This window comes from Otolemur garnettii, unplaced genomic scaffold (assembly GCF_000181295.1).
Source record: "Otolemur garnettii isolate 467f Iridium unplaced genomic scaffold, OtoGar3 scaffold00073, whole genome shotgun sequence".
In the NCBI taxonomy this organism is placed as follows: Eukaryota; Metazoa; Chordata; class Mammalia; order Primates; family Galagidae; genus Otolemur; species Otolemur garnettii.
Window position 1 is genome coordinate 7,046,303 of NW_003852468.1, and position 22,378 is coordinate 7,068,680.

The 22,378-nt window shown below is 37.4% G+C and overlaps 1 protein-coding gene across 2 annotated transcripts in view; it reads left to right on the forward strand.

Annotated features, from left to right (window-relative positions):
• Window positions 1-20,270, forward strand: part of TRIM33 (tripartite motif containing 33) — an 82,043-nt gene extending 61,773 nt beyond the window's left edge. For both annotated transcript variants that reach the window (XM_023515486.1, XM_023515487.1), the window contains 8 exons: window positions 872-935; window positions 6,053-6,212; window positions 7,672-8,021; window positions 9,795-9,918; window positions 11,966-12,040; window positions 13,841-13,993; window positions 15,203-15,253; window positions 15,333-20,270. In XM_023515486.1, coding sequence (XP_023371254.1) covers window positions 872-935; window positions 6,053-6,212; window positions 7,672-8,021; window positions 9,795-9,918; window positions 11,966-12,040; window positions 13,841-13,993; window positions 15,203-15,253; window positions 15,333-15,545 — 1,190 coding nt within the window. In that variant the 3' untranslated portion in view covers window positions 15,546-20,270. The remainder of the gene's footprint in view (window positions 1-871; window positions 936-6,052; window positions 6,213-7,671; window positions 8,022-9,794; window positions 9,919-11,965; window positions 12,041-13,840; window positions 13,994-15,202; window positions 15,254-15,332) is intronic.
• The last annotated feature ends 2,108 nt before the right edge of the window (window positions 20,271-22,378 follow it).

Genomic DNA, 22,378 nt, shown 5'->3' on the forward strand with positions numbered 1-22,378 from the left:
CCCGCCACAATGCCCGGCTACTTTTTGGTTGCAGCCATCATTGTTGTTTTGGCGGCCCAGGCTGGATTCGAACCCGCCACCTTAGGTGTATGTGGGTGGCGCCTTAGCCACTTGAGCCACAGGCACTGAGCCATTTGAAAAGTTCTTGAGTTTCAACTCAATTTTAAAAGACTTTGTAAAAATAATGAAAAATTATTCATAAGAATAAGAGTTGAGGATAAACAAGTTAATTTTCAAATTGTAATTTTAAAATTAAAACTTAAATTTATAGGAATCTGTCAAAATGTCTGTGATGTTTAGTTCTTTTCCAGAGTTATAGTTGTATTAACCCTGTTACAGGTAAATCAGTCGGTACTCTCATGTGTGCATGATAGAAGCAGCTCCAAACAGGTTAACAGGCCAGAAGTGGTTATGGAATATATATTTCTGATGTAAATTAAATGTTATTTTTTTCACACTGAAACAGACCCCCTGCTTATTTCTAGAGGAAGGAGCAGTTCAGATTTAAATGTGGATTTTGCTTGAAGTTTTTTGAGGCTTAGCAAGAATTATTTCAGAACTTCTAACAAGAATAATTAATGGGAATTCAAGTAGAATTTATCAGATGACTTGGGGGAGAGATGGCAGATAGCTTTCTCTTAATCTGGTAGATATTGTTAATTGGGTAGTGGTGCTCTGAGGAGGATTCTGAAATGGTGTCTGAGCTCAGGTGAGAAGCTGGTCAGTGCCATACCATCCCTGGCTTTATGACTTGCTTGATTTCTAAGAATTTTAAAGTTGAATTATAATAATCTTGAGTTCTATAACTGGTGGGTAGAATTCCAGATATCTTTATAAGCATTTATATTCATTTTGACGTATTGTTTTGTAGGTTTATCCAATTCTCACACACCTGTGAGACCCCCTAGTACCTCCAGTACTGGCAGTCGAGGCAGGTAAGTATTGTTACTATTTTTTCCTTTTTTATTTTATTTTATTTTATTTTTTTTTTTTGAGACAGAGTCTCACTTTGTCGCCCTCGGTAGAATGCCATGGCATTACAGCTCATAGCAACCTCCAACTCCTGGGCTTAGGCAATTCTCTTACCTCAGCCTCCCAAGTAGCTGACACTACAGGCACCCGCCACAATACCCAGCTATTTTTTTGTTGCAGTTTGGCTAGGGTCAGGTTTGAACCCACCACCCTCGGTATATGGGGCCGGTGCCCTACCCACTGAGCCACAGGTGCTGCCTTTTTTCCTTTTTATTAAGAAAAGGTTTAAGAATATATAATAAAAGTAGACTATTATAAGGAACCCCCATATCCTTACTACCTAACTTTAGCAATGATCAAGTTAAAGCTAGTCGTCTTTCTGCTGTACTCCTACTCATTTGTTCCTGGTCTGGATTATTTTGAAACAAATCTCAAGAAAGACATCATTTCCCTTGTGAGTATCTCAGTACATGTCATTTAATAAGAATTTTACAAATATATGAACATAACCACAGAACTTTCATCACAAATAATTTTTTTTTTTTTGGATACAGGAGCCTCAAGCTGTCCCCCTGGGTAGAGTGCTGTGGCATTACAGCTCACAGCAACCTCCAACTCCTGGGCTCATGCGAGTCTCCTGCCTCTGCCTCCCAAGTAGCTGGGACCACAGGCGCCTGCCACAACGCTTGGCTATTTTTTGGTTGCAGCCGTCGTTGTTTGACGGGCCCGGGCTGGATTCAAACCCGCCACCTTGGGTGTACGTAGCTGGCGCCTTAGCCACTTGAGCCACAAGCACTGAGCCCATCACAAATAAATTAACAGCTCATTCTTTTTAATATCAGTAGAGATGCAGTTAATGATCAGAGTTCCCAATTCCTTTTTTCAAACAGATGATTTCTTTGAATCTGATTAACATAAACTATATACATTGACATTAATTTATACATTTATATTATTAATTGTGTAAAAATGTGGTTCTTTCTTCTGTGGAGTTTTCCCTATTTCTTCATCCTGTTACTTAAATACTCTGTCTGTTGGATGAGGAGGCTGATTTCTGTAGTGTCAATACTTTGGAAGGCTAAGATGGGAGAATTGCTTGAGGCTAGGAGTTCAAGACCAACTTGGCAATAGAGTCTCTTTCTTTCTCTCACGCTCTTCATCTGGGCAATAGAGACTCCCCCCCCTTCTCTTTTTTTTTCAAACTCCTGGACTTAAATGATTCTCTTGTCTCAGCCTCCCAAGTAGCTGGGACTATAGGCACTCGCCACAGCGCCTAGCTATTTTTAGAGATGAGGTCTTGCTCTGGGTCAGGCTGGTCTCAAACCTGTGAGCTTAGGCAGTCCACCCTCCTCGGCCTCCCAGGTGCTGGGATTACAGACGTGAGCCAGAGTGCTCAACCTCTTCTCTCTCTCTTTTTTTTTTTTAAATCCTGCCTCCTGGTCCCCCCCCCCACCCCACATTAGTATTTAGATCAAGAGGTTTGATCAGATTTAGATTTGATTGAAGGGGAGAGAGGGCAAAAATACTTAATGGTGACTAGGCACAGCTGTAATCCTTGTACTCTGGGAGGCCAAGGCATGAGGATCACTTGAGCTCAAGAATTTAAGATCAGCCTAAGCAAGAGTAAGACGCTATCTCTACTAAAAAAAATATAAAAACTAGCCAGGCATTGTGATAGGTGCCTGTAGTTCCAGCTGCTCTGGAGCCTGAAGCAGGAGGATCGCTTGAAATTAGGAGTTTGAGGTCGCTGTGAGCTACGCTGATGCCTCTGCATTCTTTTTTGTTTTTTGTTTTTTGTGTTTTTTTTTTTTTTGAGACAGAGCCTCAAGCTGTCTCCCTGGGTAGAGTGCCATGGCATCACAGCTCACAGCAACCTCCCAACTCCTGGGCTTAAGCGAGTCTCCTGTCTCACCTCCCAACTAGCTGGGGCTACAGGCACCCGCCACAGCCCCCGGCTATTTTTTGGTTGCTGCCGTCATTGTTGTTTGGCGGGCCGGGATTCGAACCCACTTGCTCAGGTGTACATGGCTGGCGCCTTAGCCTCTTGAGCCACAGGCACTGAGCCGATGCCTCTGCATTCTAATCTGGGCAACAGAGTAAGACTCTGTTTTAAAAAAAAAAAAAGACAAAAAAACTTGATGGTGATAATATACTTCCACCAGGGACACATTTTGTCTGGTTGGGGTTTTTTGTGATAGCAACGATTAGTTTTTTGTTTGTTTTATTTGAGACAGAGTCTCATTTGTTGCCGTTGGTTGAGTGCTGTGCTGTTGTAGCTCACAGCAACCTCAAACTTCTGAGCTTAAGGGGTCCTCTTGCCTCAGCCCCCCAAGTAACTGGGACTATAGGTGCTTGCCCCCACGCCCAGCTATTTTTAGAGGTGGGGTTTTCTCTTGCTCAGGCTGGTCTCAAACTACTGAGCTAGATGATCGCCCTGTCTGAGATTAGGTGGGATTACAGGCATGAACCACCGTGCCTGGCCTGATAGTAACCATTCCATTGCCTAGCTCTTACAATTTTATTTATTTATTTTTTTTTTAGAGACAGAGTCTCATTTTATTGCCCTCAATAGAGTGCTGTGGCGTCACAGCTCAGAGCAACCTCCAACTCCTGGGCTTAGGCAATTCTCCTGCCTCAGCCTCCCAAGTAGGTGGGACTACAGGTGCCCGCCAGAACGCCTTGCTATTTTTTTTTGTTGCAGTTTGGCTGGGGCCGGGTTTGAACTCACCACCCTCAGTATGTGGGGCCAGCGCCCTACTCACTGAGCCACAGGCGCTGCCCAGATCTCATAATTTTTTTACCGGTTGAGATACATTATATTTGAATTGTATCATTTGTTCTTTATTAGTTTGGAATAAAGATAGTACTTTCTGGCTCGGCGCCTGTGGCTCAAGTGACTAAGGTGCCAGCCATGTACACCCAAAGTGGCGGGTTCGAATCCAGCCCGGCCTGCTAAACAACAATGACGGCTGCAACCAAAAAATAGCCGGGCGTTGTGGCGGGCGCCTGTGGTCCCACCTACTTGGCAGGCGGAGGCAGGAGACTCGCTTGAGCCCAGGAGTTGGAGGTTGCTGTGAGCTGAGATGCCACGGCACTCTACCCAGGGGGACAGCTTGAGGCTCCTGTCTCAAAAACAAACAAACAAAAAAAGATAGTACTTTCTGTCATTAGCTCTTAAGTTACAGGAAAGGTTATAGGATAAATTGATTCTTTACTAACCTGCTTTCATGGTAATGAGTTGAATCCCAACGCCTACACCCTCCAACAGTGATCAATGAGTTTTATTATTATTAACTTGATGAACTCAAATATATAAACATATTTTAGGTTAGGCATTATGGCTCATGCCTATAATCCTAGGACTTTGGAAAGCTAAGACAGGAGGATCACTATAGGTCAGGAATTTGAGGTCAACCTGGGCAATATAGTGAGACCCCATCTTTACAGAAAAATTTATAAAATAAGCCAGGTATGGTGGCTTGTACATATAGTCCTGGCTACTTGGGAGGCTGTGGAAGGAGGATTGCTAGAACCCAGAAGTCTGAGGTTGCAGTGAGTTATGATCGTGCCACTGCATCCAGCCTGGGTGACAGAGCAAGATTTGGTCCTTCAAAAAACAAACCACCACCCCCTTCATTTTTATATGTTTTAGTTCATTATGATTGCTGTTTTTTATTAATGGCTAAAGTTATTCCATCTTTGGCCTGTCAAAAGCTTTTTCAAGTTTTTTTCTTAATCCTTTTGTTATAACACGTAATCTTTAAAAGCTTCCTTTTTTTCTTAGGAAACAATGTTTCAGGTTTATCTTGTGCATTTTTTGCTTCAGACCTGGATTCAACTGTTTTTACAAGAAATCCTGGTCATGTTAATAGAAAAATAGTGTTTGGAGATAATATGCCATGACTGCTACTGAATCATTCATTGTTTCTGAGGCTTTTTTGGCAGACTGAGCTAAGAAATAGGAGTGCGTGTGTGCCTGTGTGTGTGAATATATATGGATGTTTTTAGATTACAGTATTGGCCTTTTACTTTTCTAGTTGGAATAATTTAGTATATTGCAAGGAAGATTTTATTTAAGATATTATATGAATTTTTTTACTTCTATATATGTATACATTTATGCATTATGAAAATTGTTCCTATTAAATGCTTACTTGGCTTTTTAATTATACTTTATTTTTTTTTAATTATACTTTAAATAATCAGTGCTTGTAGAAGAAAAGTACTAACTCAGTGGAAGAGGTGTTTATTCTCAATAGCAATACATTCTTAACAGTTATTCACATCTCGTTTTTTAATTTTTTAATTTTTAATTTTTTTTTGAGACAGTTTTACTATCTCACCGTCAGTAGAGTGCTGTGGTGTCGCAGCTCACAGCAACCTCGGACTCTTGGGTTTAAGCGATTCCCTTGCCTCAGCCTCCCAAAAGTAGCTGAGACTACAGGTGCCCGCCACAATGCCCGACTATTTTTTATTGCAGTTGTCATTGTTGTTTAGCAGGCCATGGCTGGGTTTGAACCCATCTGGCTCCGTATATGTGGCCGGCACCCTAACCGCTAAGTGACGGGCACTGAGCCTATTCACATCTCTTAATAGATTTTGCTTTTTTTCCCATTCCCTTGACTCAAATAAGGATGTTCCAGGTTGTCTGCCACTTGTTATCCTCTTGTTCTAGTCCCCATTTCTCAAAAGCCAAAATATTCTGTCTTTGGAGAGGCTTCATGACCGACTTTCATTGATACGGTATTATATGTCTGGGAAAGTAGAGAAGAACCGAAATTATTTTTAGTAAAAGCAGCAATCGTTGACATTCTATACTTGGCCTGTGAATATAATAATTGTTTATTAGACTCAGTAAATGATTTACCATGAAATGTGTTTTTAGGGTCTTCTGAAAGTTTTATCTACATTTTTAAAGAGGTTGAAACCAGGCCTATACCACTTTCTTCCTAACTGCATTATGAGGTATCCTTATCTTCTATCCTTACCTTTGCTTTAGTGAACGTTATTTTTTATGTACTTGTTGTTATTTACATCACACTGTCAAGCATATGTGACTGTTAGGTGTTGTTTTTATTAGCTGTGGGTCATCAGGAAGAACTGCTGAGAAGTCAAGTCTTAGTTTCAAGTCTGATCAAGTGAAGGTCAAGCAAGAACCTGGGACTGAAGATGAAATATGTAGCTTTTCAGGAGCTGTGAAACAAGAAAAGACAGAAGATGGTAGGAGAAGTGCTTGCATGGTAAGTTCCTACAGGGATCTGATAGGGATTTAAAGAAGTTGCTTTGCTGATTCTTTCTTCTCTGAATATATTAAGAGTGATGAATATTTCTGAGGGTATTTGTTTATCTTTAAATTTTCATGTCTGACACAAGCCAGTTATCTTTATCTAATGCAACTTCTTTGTCAGAAAAAATGTGTTTTTAAATGCTTATTTGAAATTATCTTTGAATTTGTATTTAGTTAATATTTTTGCCATCATACCAAATCGGGTTCTGTCTTGTTCTGAAATTATTAATCATCTCAGTAGTCACATCTCAGGTCACAGAAAATCCTAGGCATTGTCCTGGAGCTATGTACTCAGCATTAAGATTGCTAATGTAAAATAAGTTTATTGGCAAAAGAGCCTTTAGGGTGAGAGGATTGTCTTTTGATTTATGAGTTGTATATTCTAGAGTTCCTCAAAGGAAGGCTCAAACCCCTCCTTTCTTAGAAATTTGGTATTTTTTTCTTCCTGTCTATGCTTCTGTCTCACTTTCTACATGATTGGCACGTAGGAGTTCCATCTCATGGTTTTAGTACATTCAACACAGTGTATATCGATTTGTTAGAGCAAGAGATTTAGCTTTGGTTTTTTTGTTTGTTTTTTGCAGTTTTGGCCAGGGCTGGGCTTGAACCCGGCAACCCCAGTATATGGGGCTGGCGCCTACTCCTTGAGCCATAGGCGCCACCCTAGCTTTGGTTTTATAGCAGAACTTGGTTTGGAAAATATTCCCATTAAAAATGGATCCAAAAGGTGGTGGAAGATTTGTTACACTGTCACATTCTTCCTACAATAGTAGCGTGTTAGGTGAGCTTTACAAATGCTATGCAGAATGTTCTGGTGTGAAAAATAGTATGCTCCAATTATCTGTCTATAAGAAAAGTATAACCCTGTGCTTACTCCCACTCAGTGTGTTTAATGGCTCAATAATTTCCTCTTAATCTCAGTGAACCAGTATTAGTGAGACAGAACCCTAAAAATCATACATTAGCATGCCTAAGTAATTTTGGGGTTATTATCATTTCTTTATATCACTAATGTGATTCATAAAATAATTTGTCAGTATATTTATATGCATATTGGTATAACTTAAATACGCTGCATACAGTAAAGATTAAATGATTCTTCAAGGCAGGGCTCACAGCTATAATCCTAGCACTCTGAGAGGCTGAGGCCGGTGGATTGCCTGAGCTCAGGAGTTCAAGATCAGCCTGAGCCAGAGCGAAACTCCATCTCTAAACAATAGCCAGGCATCATGGTGGGCACCTGTAGTCCCAGCTACTCAGGCGGGTGAGGCAAGAGAATTGCTTGAGCCCAAGAGTTTGAGGTTGCTGTGAGCTATGTCATAGCACTCTACCGAGGGCAACAAAGTAACATTCTGTTTCAAAAAAAAACAAAAAAAATGATTCTTCAAGAATTTGTCATTGTTTTATTTTAGTTGAGCAGTCCTGAGAGTAGTTTGACACCGCCCCTCTCAACTAACCTACATCTAGAGAGTGAGTTGGATGCGTTAGCAAGCCTGGAAAACCACGTGAAAACTGAACCTACAGATATGAATGAAAGCTGCAAACAGTCAGGGCTCAGCAGCCTTGTTAATGGAAAGTCCTCAATTCGAAGCCTCATCCACAGATCAGCAAGGGTTGGAGGAGATGGCAACAGCAAAGATGATGATCCAAATGAAGATTGGTGTGCTGTCTGCCAAAATGGAGGGGATCTCTTGTGCTGTGAAAAATGTCCAAAGGTCTTTCATCTAACTTGTCATGTTCCAACACTTCTTAGCTTTCCAAGGTACTTGTGACGTAATTGATTTTTGTTACTTTTGTTTATTTTTATAAGCTGGAAAAAATAGAAAGTTGTTTTCAGTACTTAGTATTACTATAAAACAGGGAACCTCTTGTTCCTTTGGTATTATCTTCTAGAGAGACTAACAGAATGACAGAACATCCATGATCTCAGTGACACATTGTTAAAAGAGTAGTTAAGACTTCATCTCTTGGCCTTTAGTGTATATTCAGTGCAAGCAAATTATTAATAAAGTTCTAAATTAAGAGAAGCAAGAGGATTGTTGTGTTGGAGAAAATCTATTTCCTTTTGGAAGGTGAATTTTTAGTCTATCATCATTCTTAATAGGGTCTACAATAGTAATTTTATTTATAAATGTCATTCAATTTGAGGACGCTTTATTGGATAATACCCGAAACTTCTCAAATGTTTGAGAGCTTTCAAAAGACATTTTAATGAAAAAACAAACTTCTATAAAAATACCTTTAATATTTTGGGATTTGGGGATAGTTTCCTCTTGATCATGGGAAGCAATTCATTGGTAGTGCCTGCCTGAAGCAGTCACAGTGTGTGTAGATTTCTTATATTTTTCCTTTGACCAGCTAATAGGAATGTGTTTTAGACATCAACTCTTAGAATAGACAGTGAATTCCTTGTAAAGGAACTCTTGGGATAAAGATAAATAGAAAGAGATTAGGGGAGAATATGAGCTTTGTCTTCAAACTGATATGCCCTGTGCCTGCTAAATGTGGTTTCAACATTAAAGCACTCATTGCTGAGCACACAAGGCAAGTGGAACAAATGTTTGGGGCTAGGTGGGTTACAAGACCTGTATGTCTGGTGGTGACTGTCGTGAGCTCGGGCAGTTCACTGATCTGCAGAGATCAGGTTCTGTATAAGTGGTAGGGTTTGGTTTAGAAAAGCTCTAGTGCTTCCCCTTTAGTTAACATTTTATATTTTATATTTTATGTTCATGCAGTCTCTTATGTCTGATTGATTTCAGAGACCATAAAATAGTCATATTTGTTTTTTTCAATTTCCCTTTTCTTCCAATTTCCTTTTAAATGATAATAAACCAATCTCTGGGGAGAAACCCAGCTTTTTTCTTGCTATAGAATAAAAATAATTTTTTTCTTTTCAGATTCTTGAGTGGCAGTGATTTTAATTGAATAATGCCACCCTTGGCTCTGGGCTGCTTGGCTCAAGCTGCTAAGGCACCACCCACATACATTTGAGCTGGCAGGTTTGAATCCAGCCCGGGCCCGCCAAACAACAATGATGGCTGCAACCAACAAATAGCCGGGCGTTGTGGCAGGCGCCTATAGTCCCAGCTACTTGGGAGGCGGAGGCAGGAGAATCGCTTAAGCCCAGGAGTTGGAAGTGGCTGTGAGCTGTGATGCTACACCACTTGACCCAGGGTGACAGCTTGAGGCCCTGTCTCAAAAAAAAAAATAATAATATTGCCACCCTCTTTGAGAGATTTAGTATTTTAGATTAGAAAACAAGTAGATACATAAACAGAATGTTTTCCAGAAAAATTGTCATTCTCACCTAAGTCTTAGGCGGTACAGTCTTTTGCCAGAGATGTAATGATCTCTTTCAGAAAAGAAAAACATTGGCAGTTTATTCTTGAAATTAAGGCTTTTTGTGTTTTTCTTTCTTTTAGATAGTAACATCTACTGGAATGTCAGGATTTTGCCACTGAATGCTAGGGAACTAGCTTCTCTAGCACTGGTTTTGTTGTAATTGCACAGACTAATTGCCTATTTCCCTGTTTAGTGGGGAGTGGATATGCACATTTTGTAGAGATATTGGGAAGCCAGAAGTTGAATATGATTGTGATAATTTGCAACATAGTAAGAAGGGGAAAACTGCACAGGGATTAAGCCCCGTGGACCAAAGGGTAAGTGTCAAATAAATTGATTTGTTATTGGGGATTCTGTAGGTGTCTGCCTATATACATCTTTTCCCCTGTGTATTGTACACATAACTTCACAGATTTTTATTTTTTAATCTTATCATCTGTTGATTTTTTTTTTTTTTGCAGTTTTTGGCCAGGGCTGGGTTTGAACCTGCCACCTCTGGCATCTGGGGCTGGCGCCCTACTCCTTTGAGCCACAGGTGCCACCCATCTTTTGACATATTGAAGGCACATTGGTGTGTTCTGAAATCTTTCTAACCCTGAACTCTAGACTGTTCTGTGCAGCATCCTCAAATTTAACATGTCCTAACTAAAACCTTAATTTCTAATCTTCTCCCTCAAAAACAAAAAACAAGCAAATAACATAAAAGGCTATATTCATCCTCCCCCAGTATTCCTCTTCATTGAAGGGCACCATTCACCTCTATTATCAGGCTAGAAATCTATTAGAAATGAAAGAATCGAGAATAACTGTAATACTATTTTCTTATTCCCCCTTCCCTCATACCACCCTAGATAACCATCACAGTTTCTCATCTGGACCATTGCAATAATCTCTTAACTGGTCTCTCTGCTTTTATTCTTGCCCTTCACAGTCCATTTTCTATACTGAACAGAGTGTTCTTCTTTAAAAAAAATAAATGTCTATCAGCTCAGTGCCCATAGTTCAGTGGTTAGGGCGCCGGCCACATACACCAAGGCAGGCAGGTTTGAACTCAGCCTGGGCCTGCTAAACATTGACAACTGCAACAACAACAAAATAGCCAGGCCTTGTGGTGGGCGCCTGTAGTCCTAGCTACTTTGGAGGCTGAGGCAGGAGCATGCTGAAGCCCAAGAGTTTGAGGTTGCTGTGAGCTGTGATGTCCTAGCACTCTACTGCAGGCAACATAATGAGACTCTGTCTCAAAAAAAAAAAAGTATATTACTTTTTGCCTAAAATCCTCTAACAGCATTTTCATTTTTTTCTAATACATATGTATATATTTTATTGTTGGGGATTCATAGAGCTTTTCCTTTTTGTCACATAATAAAATGAAATTCAAAATCCTCTTATATTTCTTCTGATCTGCTTTGAAGTCTTTGATTTCCACAGACAAAATATTTTTACATCGTTGCATGGTCATTAGAGTTAAGTTTGCTTTTAATCCAGTGTACTGCATATATATTTGCAAAATCCCTATCAACTATCTGTGAAGAAAAAGTGTATGTTAAGGTGGGCTTGGCGCCTGTAGCTCAGTGGCTAAGGTGCCAACTACATTCACTGGAGCTGGCAGGTTTGAATCCAGGTCAGACCTGCCAAACAACAGTGACAACTGCAACAAAAAATAGCTGGGTATTATAGTGGATGCCTGTAGTCCCAGCTACCTGGGAGGCTGGAGCAAGAAAGTTTGAGGTTGCTGTGAGCTGTGATGCCACGGCACTCTACCAAGGGCAATAGCTTGAGACTCTGTCTCAAAAGAAAAAAAAAGTGTATGTGAAGGATATACAAAGTTACATTAAATATAAGTAAATAGAAAACCACAAATGTAAAATGCCCTTTAGTTTATTCCTGATTATATTTTTTAAAAATTCTAGAATAGTATTGACAGAGACAGTTTTTATTTATTTTGAATGTGTGAGTGAAGTCATTTGAAGAAAGGGGATAATAACATTTGTCTTCCCTGCCTCAGGGAATTATAATGAGGGACAATAGTGATTATTTCTTTATTACCAGGTAATCTATGATTTTTTTTATACCAAGTGTGATTTCCTTTCCTTTGTATAAATAAGAGTTAATAAATGTATTACTTCAGTTGTCTTCTTTCATAAATAAAGGCACTCTTATTTACTTAAAGTAGAAGATGATCTCAAAACTAAATGGGAAGCAAGGCAATTTTCTTTTGTATTTTTTGTATATTTAGTTGGACAGCTAGTAAGGAGCTTTATGCTCAGTTTGTTGTAATCATGCTTTATAGTTATGTAGTTTTCATTCTCAAGAATATCTTAGGGGAAAATATTTCATGTGTTTTCCTTTCCTTGTTTGGGCCAGAAATGTGAACGTCTTCTGCTTTACCTCTATTGCCATGAATTAAGTATTGAATTCCAAGAGCCTGTTCCTGCTTCGGTGAGTTGCCTACCTTAGTACCTTCCTGATGAAGAGGTCTCATACAGTACTTAGAATATTAAGCTCTGGCCATAGACTGCTTGTATTATTAATATAACTCAGGCTTCTTGAATAAGCTCTTCAGTCTTTCTAAAAATCAAGTTTCTTTTTTGATACTGTTTCTTACCTCACTGAGACGTTTTGAGGATTGTATAAGGTAACCTATGTAACCGTTATATAAGGTAACCGTTTAGCAGTCTGTAGTTGTAGATTTTTATTACAAATAAAGGCTCTGAAATATCACTATAAAGGTAAGGCTGGAGGTGCTCAGTGCCTAATAAGTGAGACAAGAATATGCTATACACGTTTTATTTGCTAGCTGTCATTTGTTGAGTGGTATATTATTGCATACTAGACGTGCTATAGAATATTAAATGGTAGTTGACTTGTTTACTAGGTAGGCTAAGAATTGAATTTTAAAGCATAAAAGGGGCCGGGCGTGGTGGCTCACACCTGAATCCCAGCATTCAGGGAGGCTGAGGTGGGCGGATTGCCTGAGCTCACGGGTTCAAGACCAGCCTGAACCAGAGCAAGACCTTGTCTCTAAAAATAGCTGGGTGTTATGGTGGGCGCCTGTAGTCCCAGCTACTTGGGAGTCTGAGGCAAGAGAATCACTTGAGACCAAGAGTTTGAGGTTGCTGTGAGCTGTGATGCAATGGTTCTCTACTGAAGGCAACAAAGTGAGACTCTATTTAAAAAAAAAAGCACAAAAGGTCTCTAGATCAAAAAAAAAAAAAAAAAGGATGTATTGTAGTAATCATCTGATTTTATAAAGTCTGTCTCATCTTCAAGTTCAGGGTTTTCACAGTAGAAAAAGATGTTCAAATATTTTATTTTCATATACTATTTAAATGACTTCTCTGTCTCCACTTAAATCTTAAAGGTAGAAATTTTTGGCCAAAATTGGGGCCAGAATTCCCTAACTTTTCTGTGACTACTAAATAGTAAATTTTTCTTACAACTGTCTTTCTTCCTATGTTGATAAGTTGTAACTTCTGTGTGATACAGAAGATGTTCTCTATGAAGTCTTCTAAAAGACAACAGAGGCAAGACATCACAGTCTTTTATTTTTTTTCTGAGTCTTACTATGTAGCCCAGACTGGGGTGCAGTGACTAATCACAGGCACATTCACAGCTCCCTGAAGCCTGTAACTCCTTGGCTCAGATGATCCTCTGCCCCAGCTTCATGAGTAGCTGGGACTATAGATGTGCACCAACCATCACAGCAGGTTGAGACATCATATTCTAATCATAATCTTAATATATTGTGTGCATTTTTTTCTTCTAAAAATAGAATTCTTCAGAAATCATAAAGTTCTGATGAGTCAGATATGGCTTTAGGCTACTGGTTGTTTACTCTCACTGATTGTTTTCTTTCCAAATCTAATTATTATTTTTGTTTGTTTGTTTGGTATTTTTTGTTTGTTTTAGCAGGTCTGGGCCAGGTTCGAACTCATTAGCCCTGGGGCATGTGTCCAGCACCCTAACCACTGAGCTATGGGCACCAAGCCCAAATCTAATTAAAAGTCCCCTTTGGGGGCTTTCACTAATCATAGAGCCTGGACACTGTGCATAAGATTTGGTTTTCATCATAGGATTAGAGCAGATGATTTAAAATACAGTCTCCCTGTACCCAAAATTTACAAATAGTTGGCTGAATAATCGATATTTTTTTTCTAAAACTAATATGTTATGCATTTTCAAATTAAACATTTTGGCATTTTTTGATAATTCTTATCTATCTTTATTTGCTTATTTTAGATACCAAACTACTATAAAATTATTAAGAAACCCATGGATTTATCCACCGTGAAAAAGAAGCTGCAGAAAAAGCATTCCCAACACTACCAAATCCCAGACGACTTTGTGGCTGATGTCCGTTTGATTTTCAAGAACTGTGAAAGATTTAATGAGGTATGTTAGTTTCTAACCTGTAGAATCTTGGTTCATTAGTTTCTATTTGCTTGTTTTTTTTTCCCTGCTGTGAAAAAGTTTTCTAATGAGATTAAAATTTTTTTCTGCTAAAGTCCTGTCAAAAGTAAAATATTATATTCACAACTCCAAAGAAGAAAGTTTAAGTGCATACTTAAATATAATAAAATTAATATTGAACATTCCTTCCAAAATGAGGTGATGGTTGGGATAAGTATGGAAAATAGTCTGTAGTTAAGTATGTTTTGCGAAGTATGATAAACAGCCTGAGTTTGGGGTTCATTTAAGAAAGGTATCTATTCCCTTGTCCTTAGATTTTATTATTGACCCCGTAAATGTAGAACCTTAAAATCATAAGCTAAACTCTGTTGACTTATTCTTGAATAGTAGTAGCCCACAGTATATAATACTGAGTTTTCTAATTTTAGCAAATGACTTTGAGGGTAAGGTTGAGCTATCCACACCTTAAAAGGAAATGTAATATATACTTATTTCAAGGAAATTGTTTTTCTTATCTTTGGGACAAAGTCAAGTCTGTTATTGTTATGAAACAGTTTCATTATAGGAGAAGAAAATAGAATTTAAGGAGAATCCACAAAATCAAAAAATCTCATAATGTGAAAATTCTAAGTCACCTTTATGGTAATATGACACAGAGAATATTAGTAAAATCTCACTAATTTTGAAGGTAAATTTAGAAAGAATAGTCCCAAATTTGATCTTCTTTTTTAATGCACTTAGATTCTTGTCAAATAAATATGCTTTATAGTTGATAGACAACAAGCCTGCCTGAGTAATAATTAAATAACTTATGATTGACATATTGGCAGGCAGAATTCTAATTGAGTAGTTGGCTGAAAGTTTGACAGGCTTTTAAAGCAGCTTATAGCATTTGTTTCACAAAATTTTTTTCTTGAATATATTGATATATTCAGAACAGTTCCTATTGAGATTGACCTCAGTAATTTGAAATGAGGCCATTACTGAGGTTTCACAGTAGCTTTAGTAACAGAGCTTTGTTAAGAAAATGGTTCCATATTCTGTAGAGTTTTAGAAAGCACTTAATCTGGTGATTATAGCAGTTTGTTCTCCCTAGTATGGCTGACTTTCGTCGCCAATCCTATGCAATCTCATGACTTTAGAAAGGATTATAATTTCCCTTTTTTTTTTTGACTCTGGTATCCTTTTTAGATGATGAAAGTTGTTCAAGTTTATGCAGACACACAAGAGATTAATTTGAAGGTAAGCTTTTCAGACCATGCAAACTTGGTGAAGGAATATGTATTACCAATAGGTGAATATTCCTATCTTTTGCTTGCAGGCTGATTCAGAAGTAGCTCAGGCAGGGAAAGCAGTTGCATTGTACTTTGAAGATAAACTCTCAGAGATCTACTCAGACAGGACCTTCGCACCTTTGCCAGAGTTTGAGCAGGAAGAGGATGATGGTGAGGTAACTGAGGACTCTGATGAAGACTTTATACAGCCCCGCAGAAAACGCCTAAAGTCAGATGAGAGACCAGTACATATAAAGTAAAATGACATGGATTTAAATCAGTTGTTTAAAAAAAATGAAAAAGGAAAAACCAGAAAACTTTTATTTAAGTGTTGCTGGAATATCCTGCTTGAAGAAGCTGAGAACTCCTACACAGGATTAGATTGAAATAATGGACAGAAAACACATTCCTGTCAAGAAAGGGGGAGACAACTCCATTTGCAACTTTAAAGTAAAAGCAAAAACGCAAAAGGGAAATGATTTGAGGATTTCTGTTACTAATGAGGATGGTTCTTTGGTTCAGAATAGCAAATGTGATCATATGGTATTGATTGGTGCAGGATACTGGGTGTACAAGTAAATTGTCCTTTTGGATTAGGTCGCACAGTTACTAAAAACAATTTTTAAGCCTCCCCCTCCACATACATATATATGGGCTGTTTCTTAGTTTAAAATAATTCAGAGTAGCTCGGGTTTCACTTTACTGCTAGTGCAGATGTGCATTGAGTCATGCCATTATATTTTTTTCTAATTTTGATGATAATGGGTCTTACTTTTAAATTCATTTAAAGAATTCCACAGTAGTTTTATTTTCTACTCATACTTAGAGTCTAGGAAACATGACCCACTCAACTTCAGTGGTCTACTGAAATAAAAATGGTAACTTTTCAGTAGTAGGTCATGTAGAGTTAGGGTAGTTATTACCAGAAAACACTTCCACACACTTGCACTTCCCAATCAGATGATCTGATGATAGTTATTCCCATAAAAGGCAGAATGTTTGTTTCAGAATTAATCCAGTTTTCTGTACATTTAAATTTGATTGAGAAGGTGACAGCTGGCTCTTTTCCAGTCTTCCTTCACATCAGTTTTCTGATAGACCACTATTGGCAAACAGTTATCTGTCAACTACCAAATGTGTAAAATTTTCTGTATTTCACTTTGTCTTATTTGTAAATAGTGAACTAAAACTTCTGGCAGATCAGCAACATTTGCTGAGCCTGTTTTTTAAGCTAATGTGTATTCTTACTAATGTTCCTATCAAGAATGGATTTGTAATATATGCTGTCTATTTCTAATGTTCGCATTCATATTTTGAGGTTCTATCTTATTTTAATAGAGAACAGACTTCTCAAAAAATCTTCAGAAGCAGCTTATTATTGAAATATCAAACTATTGAAATAAACCCGGTGGGGTTAGATTACTCATCCGTCCACCAAGTGGGACATTTGCCTAGACTAGGGGCTTAAGGACTTAGAAGAGACCTGTAAGGAAATCCTGAAAATGAGCCAATCCCCACTTGAATGGTTACTGGAGTAAACCCACCTTTACTGGCCTGATCGTAGCACCCACGGCAGATGAACCAACTTGGCTCTGGTTCATTTTTCTTCTCTTCATTTGTGATGCTCAAATTCAAGATGTGTGATTTAGATGATGTACAGGCTTCTCTTTTGTTGGATTAAAAATCTTCGTCCTACTTTTGTATGGACACTTTAGAATATAAAGAGACCAAAATAGATGAATTTGCCATTAGATATTTTTCAGACGTCAGCAGATTTGTGGCAAATCATTTGCCTTTTTAAAAATTCAGTTTAATCATTTCAGAAGTAGACTATTCAGAAAATTATTTGACATAACTGTCTTAAGAAGTAAATATTTTTTAGTGCGTATTAAATCAAATAAAGTGCTCTAAAGAAATTATTATACAAATTCTTTTGGGTTTTTCTTTTCTTAAGGTGTGGGGGTACAAATATGATTCAGGCCTTCTGGTTGTGTTTAAAGAGTATTGATTTTATTATTGCTGTTGACTTATTTTATTCCCTGGCTTCCATTTACCGTCTCTTTCAGTTTTCTTTTAAGTTAAGCTTTTAAAAATATACCAAATCATAACTCACTTTACTCAAATTTTGAAATTCCTAAAAAAGTTTTTTAATAAGAGGGAAAAATAATTTTGAAATACTTTTACCTATGCCTGTTTCCCTCTTTTCCACAACATCCATGGTTTCAACTTATAAGTAGACATATATCTGAGGGCACAGTTTGGAAAGTGAGGAGTCGCAGTATAACTTTGAGTTCTAACATTTTATATTTGCTCTTCTTATGAATCTTTTTCCAAAAAAATTTTAGGTAATAAGTTACAAGTAGGTCCTCGAACAGTGGGGAGGAACAAATTTTAAGTAAATATTTCTCAGTATTCTGGCCTTAAGAGATAATGTATTTATTTAAAATCGTTTCCATGTTAGGTGGGGTTTTTGGTTTATGTTTGTTTTAATTTATGGTTGGTTAAAGTAATAATTTAAAAAACACTTTATTGCTGATATTTAATTGGTTGCATTTCTATTGATAAAAAATAATTCATACTGCTGAGGAATTGCTAGTAACATATCAACAAACCACCATTGAACAAAGGTGTTTGCTTTAGATTTCAGTAAGAGTTTTTTTCTTACACATTGATCAGTGTGCTTCTAAGCCAATTTGTTTGGCTCTAATATAACTATAGTTCAAAAGTTTAAAAAGTTTAAACTGATATCCAGATATCTTATTTTCCTATTAATTTAAGTTTCAAAAAAACAAGTATCTGTTAATCCCTGAAGATAACTTGTTTTGATACTCTCTTACATGGGTATTCTCTGTTTAAAAGGTGATATTTTAGACATGGAGGAAAGACTGTACAATAATGTTTTCTTGAATGCTTTCAAAGTTTTTGCCATGCTTCAATTCTTACATCAGAAAACTGAGAACACAGTGTTCTTTCATCTGTTCTGACCTGAATTTGTGCTTTCAGCACTTGACTCAGCTGATTCACTTAGTGAAGAAATTGCTTTACAAGGTAAAGCATGGGAAAGTTACAAAGTATGGTTAGATTGTAGATCATGCTGTATGTGGCGATTTCAAATCAGTACTACGGAGAAATGAGAAAGGATTGGATCTCCTTTGAAATTATTCTTTTTGGAATCAATAAACTTGATTTTGTTTCTTACAGAAGGGGATTTTAGATAATTTTAAATCTTGCTTTTTATTAAAATAAGTTTTGAGGTTTTTAGTTACTCCAAAGACATGCTTTTAAATAGAAGTAAAAGGTTTATAGTGTGCAAATTGTAGATTTACCAATTACCTCAGCAGGTACCCTGCCATATAATTATTAGTGATTAGTGTTACTGAATCAATAGATTGAGGTCTTCCAACTATGCCCTTGGATTATGGCCCACTGTATGTTACTAAAAAGGGAGTAGATGCTGTCACTTCCTCCCCCTTGGCCTTTATATTCCATACTCATCCCTATCCACATGCAACACTGAGATACAAAAACCTCATTTCTTATCAAAGTCAGCACGCTTATTTGCATATTCAACCTTGGATCAGTGAGTAGTTTCATAAAAATCCACACTCTCAATTCCCTTAATTAAAGCAATCAGATTTTTAATACACACCATGAATTCTTAATTTATGCCATCCATAATACTGATCTGGTGAAGGTCATTTGAGATTTTAAAGTTGTATAACCGTTCGATTGTGTATCAGATCTGGATGTTTCCTTTACTTTTGTTCTCATAGTTATCTCCTCCTCAATAAAGCAATAACACTGCTTTAAGTCTGTTGCCTAATAGCACGTCAGAACCCTCTCCTGGATGGCGATTTTATAGGAAAGTTTGTATGCATATCACCCGATCTATCTTTTAAAAATTAAGAAATTTAAATCTATGCTGGAGGTAATGACAATATATTGTGGCATTTTATTTTAAAAATTGGGGAAAGTTGCATATTTTTTTAAATGTAGGTGTTTGAGTAAAAAAAAAAAACGAAGGTACTTTTTTAAGGAAAAAAATTTATATGCCACAGTTTACATAGATATTTCAGAGTTCAACATGTACTCTTGAATATAATGGTTTCTTTTACTTGGTCAAAATGCATGTATAGCATTTCTTTCATTTTAGTTCCTTGTGTTTGCCTATGTGGTCCTTTATTTTTTATTGTATCTGAGAAACAAAAGTATCTCCAAAAATAAATTAATTTGGATATATTTATCAAACTGCAGAATGTAAAAAATTAAGTTTAGCCCTTTTCCAGCCAGTAATCTTTAAAGCTAAAAACGCTATTCTTTTAAATTCACCAAATTTATATGTGGGAAGGCACTAACAAGATTTTGTAAGTGCCACTGCAATATTCCCTTTCAAGTGTGGCTTAAATTTCAATCTTAAGGATGGAATGCATGTCTGCTCCTGGTCTGAAAAATGTAGGCATTTACTATGTTTTAAAACACAGTGAAACATGTACATAAGCCTATAAAAAAAAGATTTGTGCAATTTGCAAGCCTGTAAATTTTTTATGTAGACGCACCTACACGAGAAAGGGTTAAATTCACAGCCTTACTAGTTCCTCAGTATTTCGATTGGTCTCCTGCGTTGTTATTATTATTATTATTACTACTATTACTATTATTTTTGCACATAGTTAACTACCCTACAATATGATTCTTAAAGAAAAAGTGCTGTTTCTGTGGTATCGTATTCTCTAAATAATCATATTTAATTTTTTAAAACAAGATTGCGGTTTCTAATTGTTCTATTCCTGTGTTTTTGCTGGTGTGTAATAAAAGCAAGTTTTTTCTTTTCAAGGTTATTTAATACATTAGCTGCCTGTAAATATTCTTGTTATATGCTCTGGAATGTGTTGTAGAAGTTGTATTAGATTAGTTTAAACCCTTGTTTGAAAACCACATTGTTTTGGTTATTTCTATTAAATTAGAAAATTGAAAAAGTTTTCAAATGAATTTCTTATTTTTTCTCCTCTGTGAGTTGAGATGATTTTAATCCATTAAAAAAATTATACTGTGTGCTAGGCACCAGAGATACGATAGTAAGATAAAATCTAGTCCCTGCCTTCATAGCATGTAGACGCTGTGTTAGATTAATGAATGTTATGCTAGGTATTAACACAGACTGTAGTCAGAACACATAGGAAAGGGTCTAACCTGAACTATTGTCAAGAAAGGGATCACTTTCACTCGTAAAAGACAGGACAGTGACTCAGGCAAAGAGCACGCAAAAAGAGATTACATGAAAGAGAACACATATATTTCAGGACCTGAACAGTTTGATGTATATATAACAGTGTAAGTTGGAATGGTAAATACTAAGAGCGGGGTCTTCTTCAAGCAGAGAATCTTGCAGTTTATATAGAAGGGTGTGGGATTTAACATTTATGCCAACAAGAAGTCCTTGAAGAATTTGAAGCAAGGTGGGGACTGGAGGGATGAAGTAATTAGATTTGCCCGTTTGAAAGATTAACTGTGAGGAGTGGATTGTTTAACCCAAGTGACCCCGAACCTAGCTGTCTGGCAGTGGAATGGAGAATAGTTTAAATTAGGTAAAATAGACTAATAATTAAAAGTCATTGGATGGTTAACATCAAAATAGGAAAAAGGAGAACCAAGGAGTTAGGTTACAGTGCAGGAAGGAGGGCAGTAAGTTTAGAATGTTGAGGTACTGATGGAAAATTAAGGTGCAGATGATCAGGGTTCTGGGCAGAGATAGAGCCCGCAAGATCCATCATTTAGTAATTGTACCTGTTTTTTTATTCATGACTGAATATACTAGCACATGGTAGGCATTTAGTGAACATCTAACTTGAGTCACTAGCATAATAAATGGTAACGAAAATGGTATAGGAGTGTGATTCTGCTCAGGAAATGTATAGAATGACAAGAGTGGAATATTCACAACAGCAGAAGAAGCAATATTTAAAGATTGAAAAAGAAAACTCCACAGAAGAGACCGACGAAGCTAGAAGGAAAGCCGGAGAGTCCTAGCGGAAGGCAAGAGGGGGGTGGGGGCATTTGTGATGTCAGGTGTTGGCAAGAGTTGAAGTAAAGATAAAGTGCCTGTTGAATTTAGCAACTTGGAAGCCGTAGATGACCTTGGTAAGAGCTGTTCAGTTTGTGCAGCAAAAAGAGTGCAGTGGGTTAGATGAATAGACACAGAAGGAACAGCGGAATGTAGACTGTACGTTCAAAAGATTGACCTTGGTTTTTCCATAGCTTACGTAGAACTTAAAGCCATGAATACCAAGTAAAACATCAGCGTGGAAATCCCTAGTTGTTACCCTTCTAGATGCATTTTGTATATCAGGAAAACAAAAATAACATGGGTTTTCAGCCATAGTATGGACTTTGGTTTGAACCCTGTTTGATCTCTCTTGAGTTTCACGCGTCTTATTTGTGAAATGGGAATGGGTAGTCATGTAATTAATACGGAGATGAGTCAAGATCATTTATAGCATAAAGTTGACATAGTAATTTCTCAACAATTTTCTTCCTCATGCTTCTATTGCCATGAAAAGGGGCAAGCTAGAAATGTGCTTTCTACTTTTTTACTCATAAGAAAAATTTTTCATACTGGAACCCAAGTCTTTCAAATCTAGCCTCAGCTTTAAACATGAATGTAATCCTGCATCAATTGATCCTTAGATTTCTAGACTCCCAACAAACACATACCAGGCTCTGGATTTTAAGGGAATAATAAATGCGAAAATCAGTCGAGTGGAGCTAATGGAAGATTTTATCTCCTTTTCCTGTTACGGAGATGGTGGTAGATGGATCGCTGTTCTTTGATTTGTGAAGATGTTGCTCTTGGTGGTCTGGAAGAGCAGGTATACATAGGATCGTTTGTCTTCTCTGCCTACCCTGAGGAGTCCCCAAATGGTACAAAGTACCTGAAATGCTGAATGTGATTTATTTTTTTAAATCTTTATATTCATTGTGGAGCTAAACAAGGAAGAAAGATACTCCAAAGGCCGGCTTGGCGCCTGTAGCTCAACCGGCTAAGGCGCCAGCCACGTACACCTAAGGTGGCGGGTTCGAATCCCCAGCCCGGGCC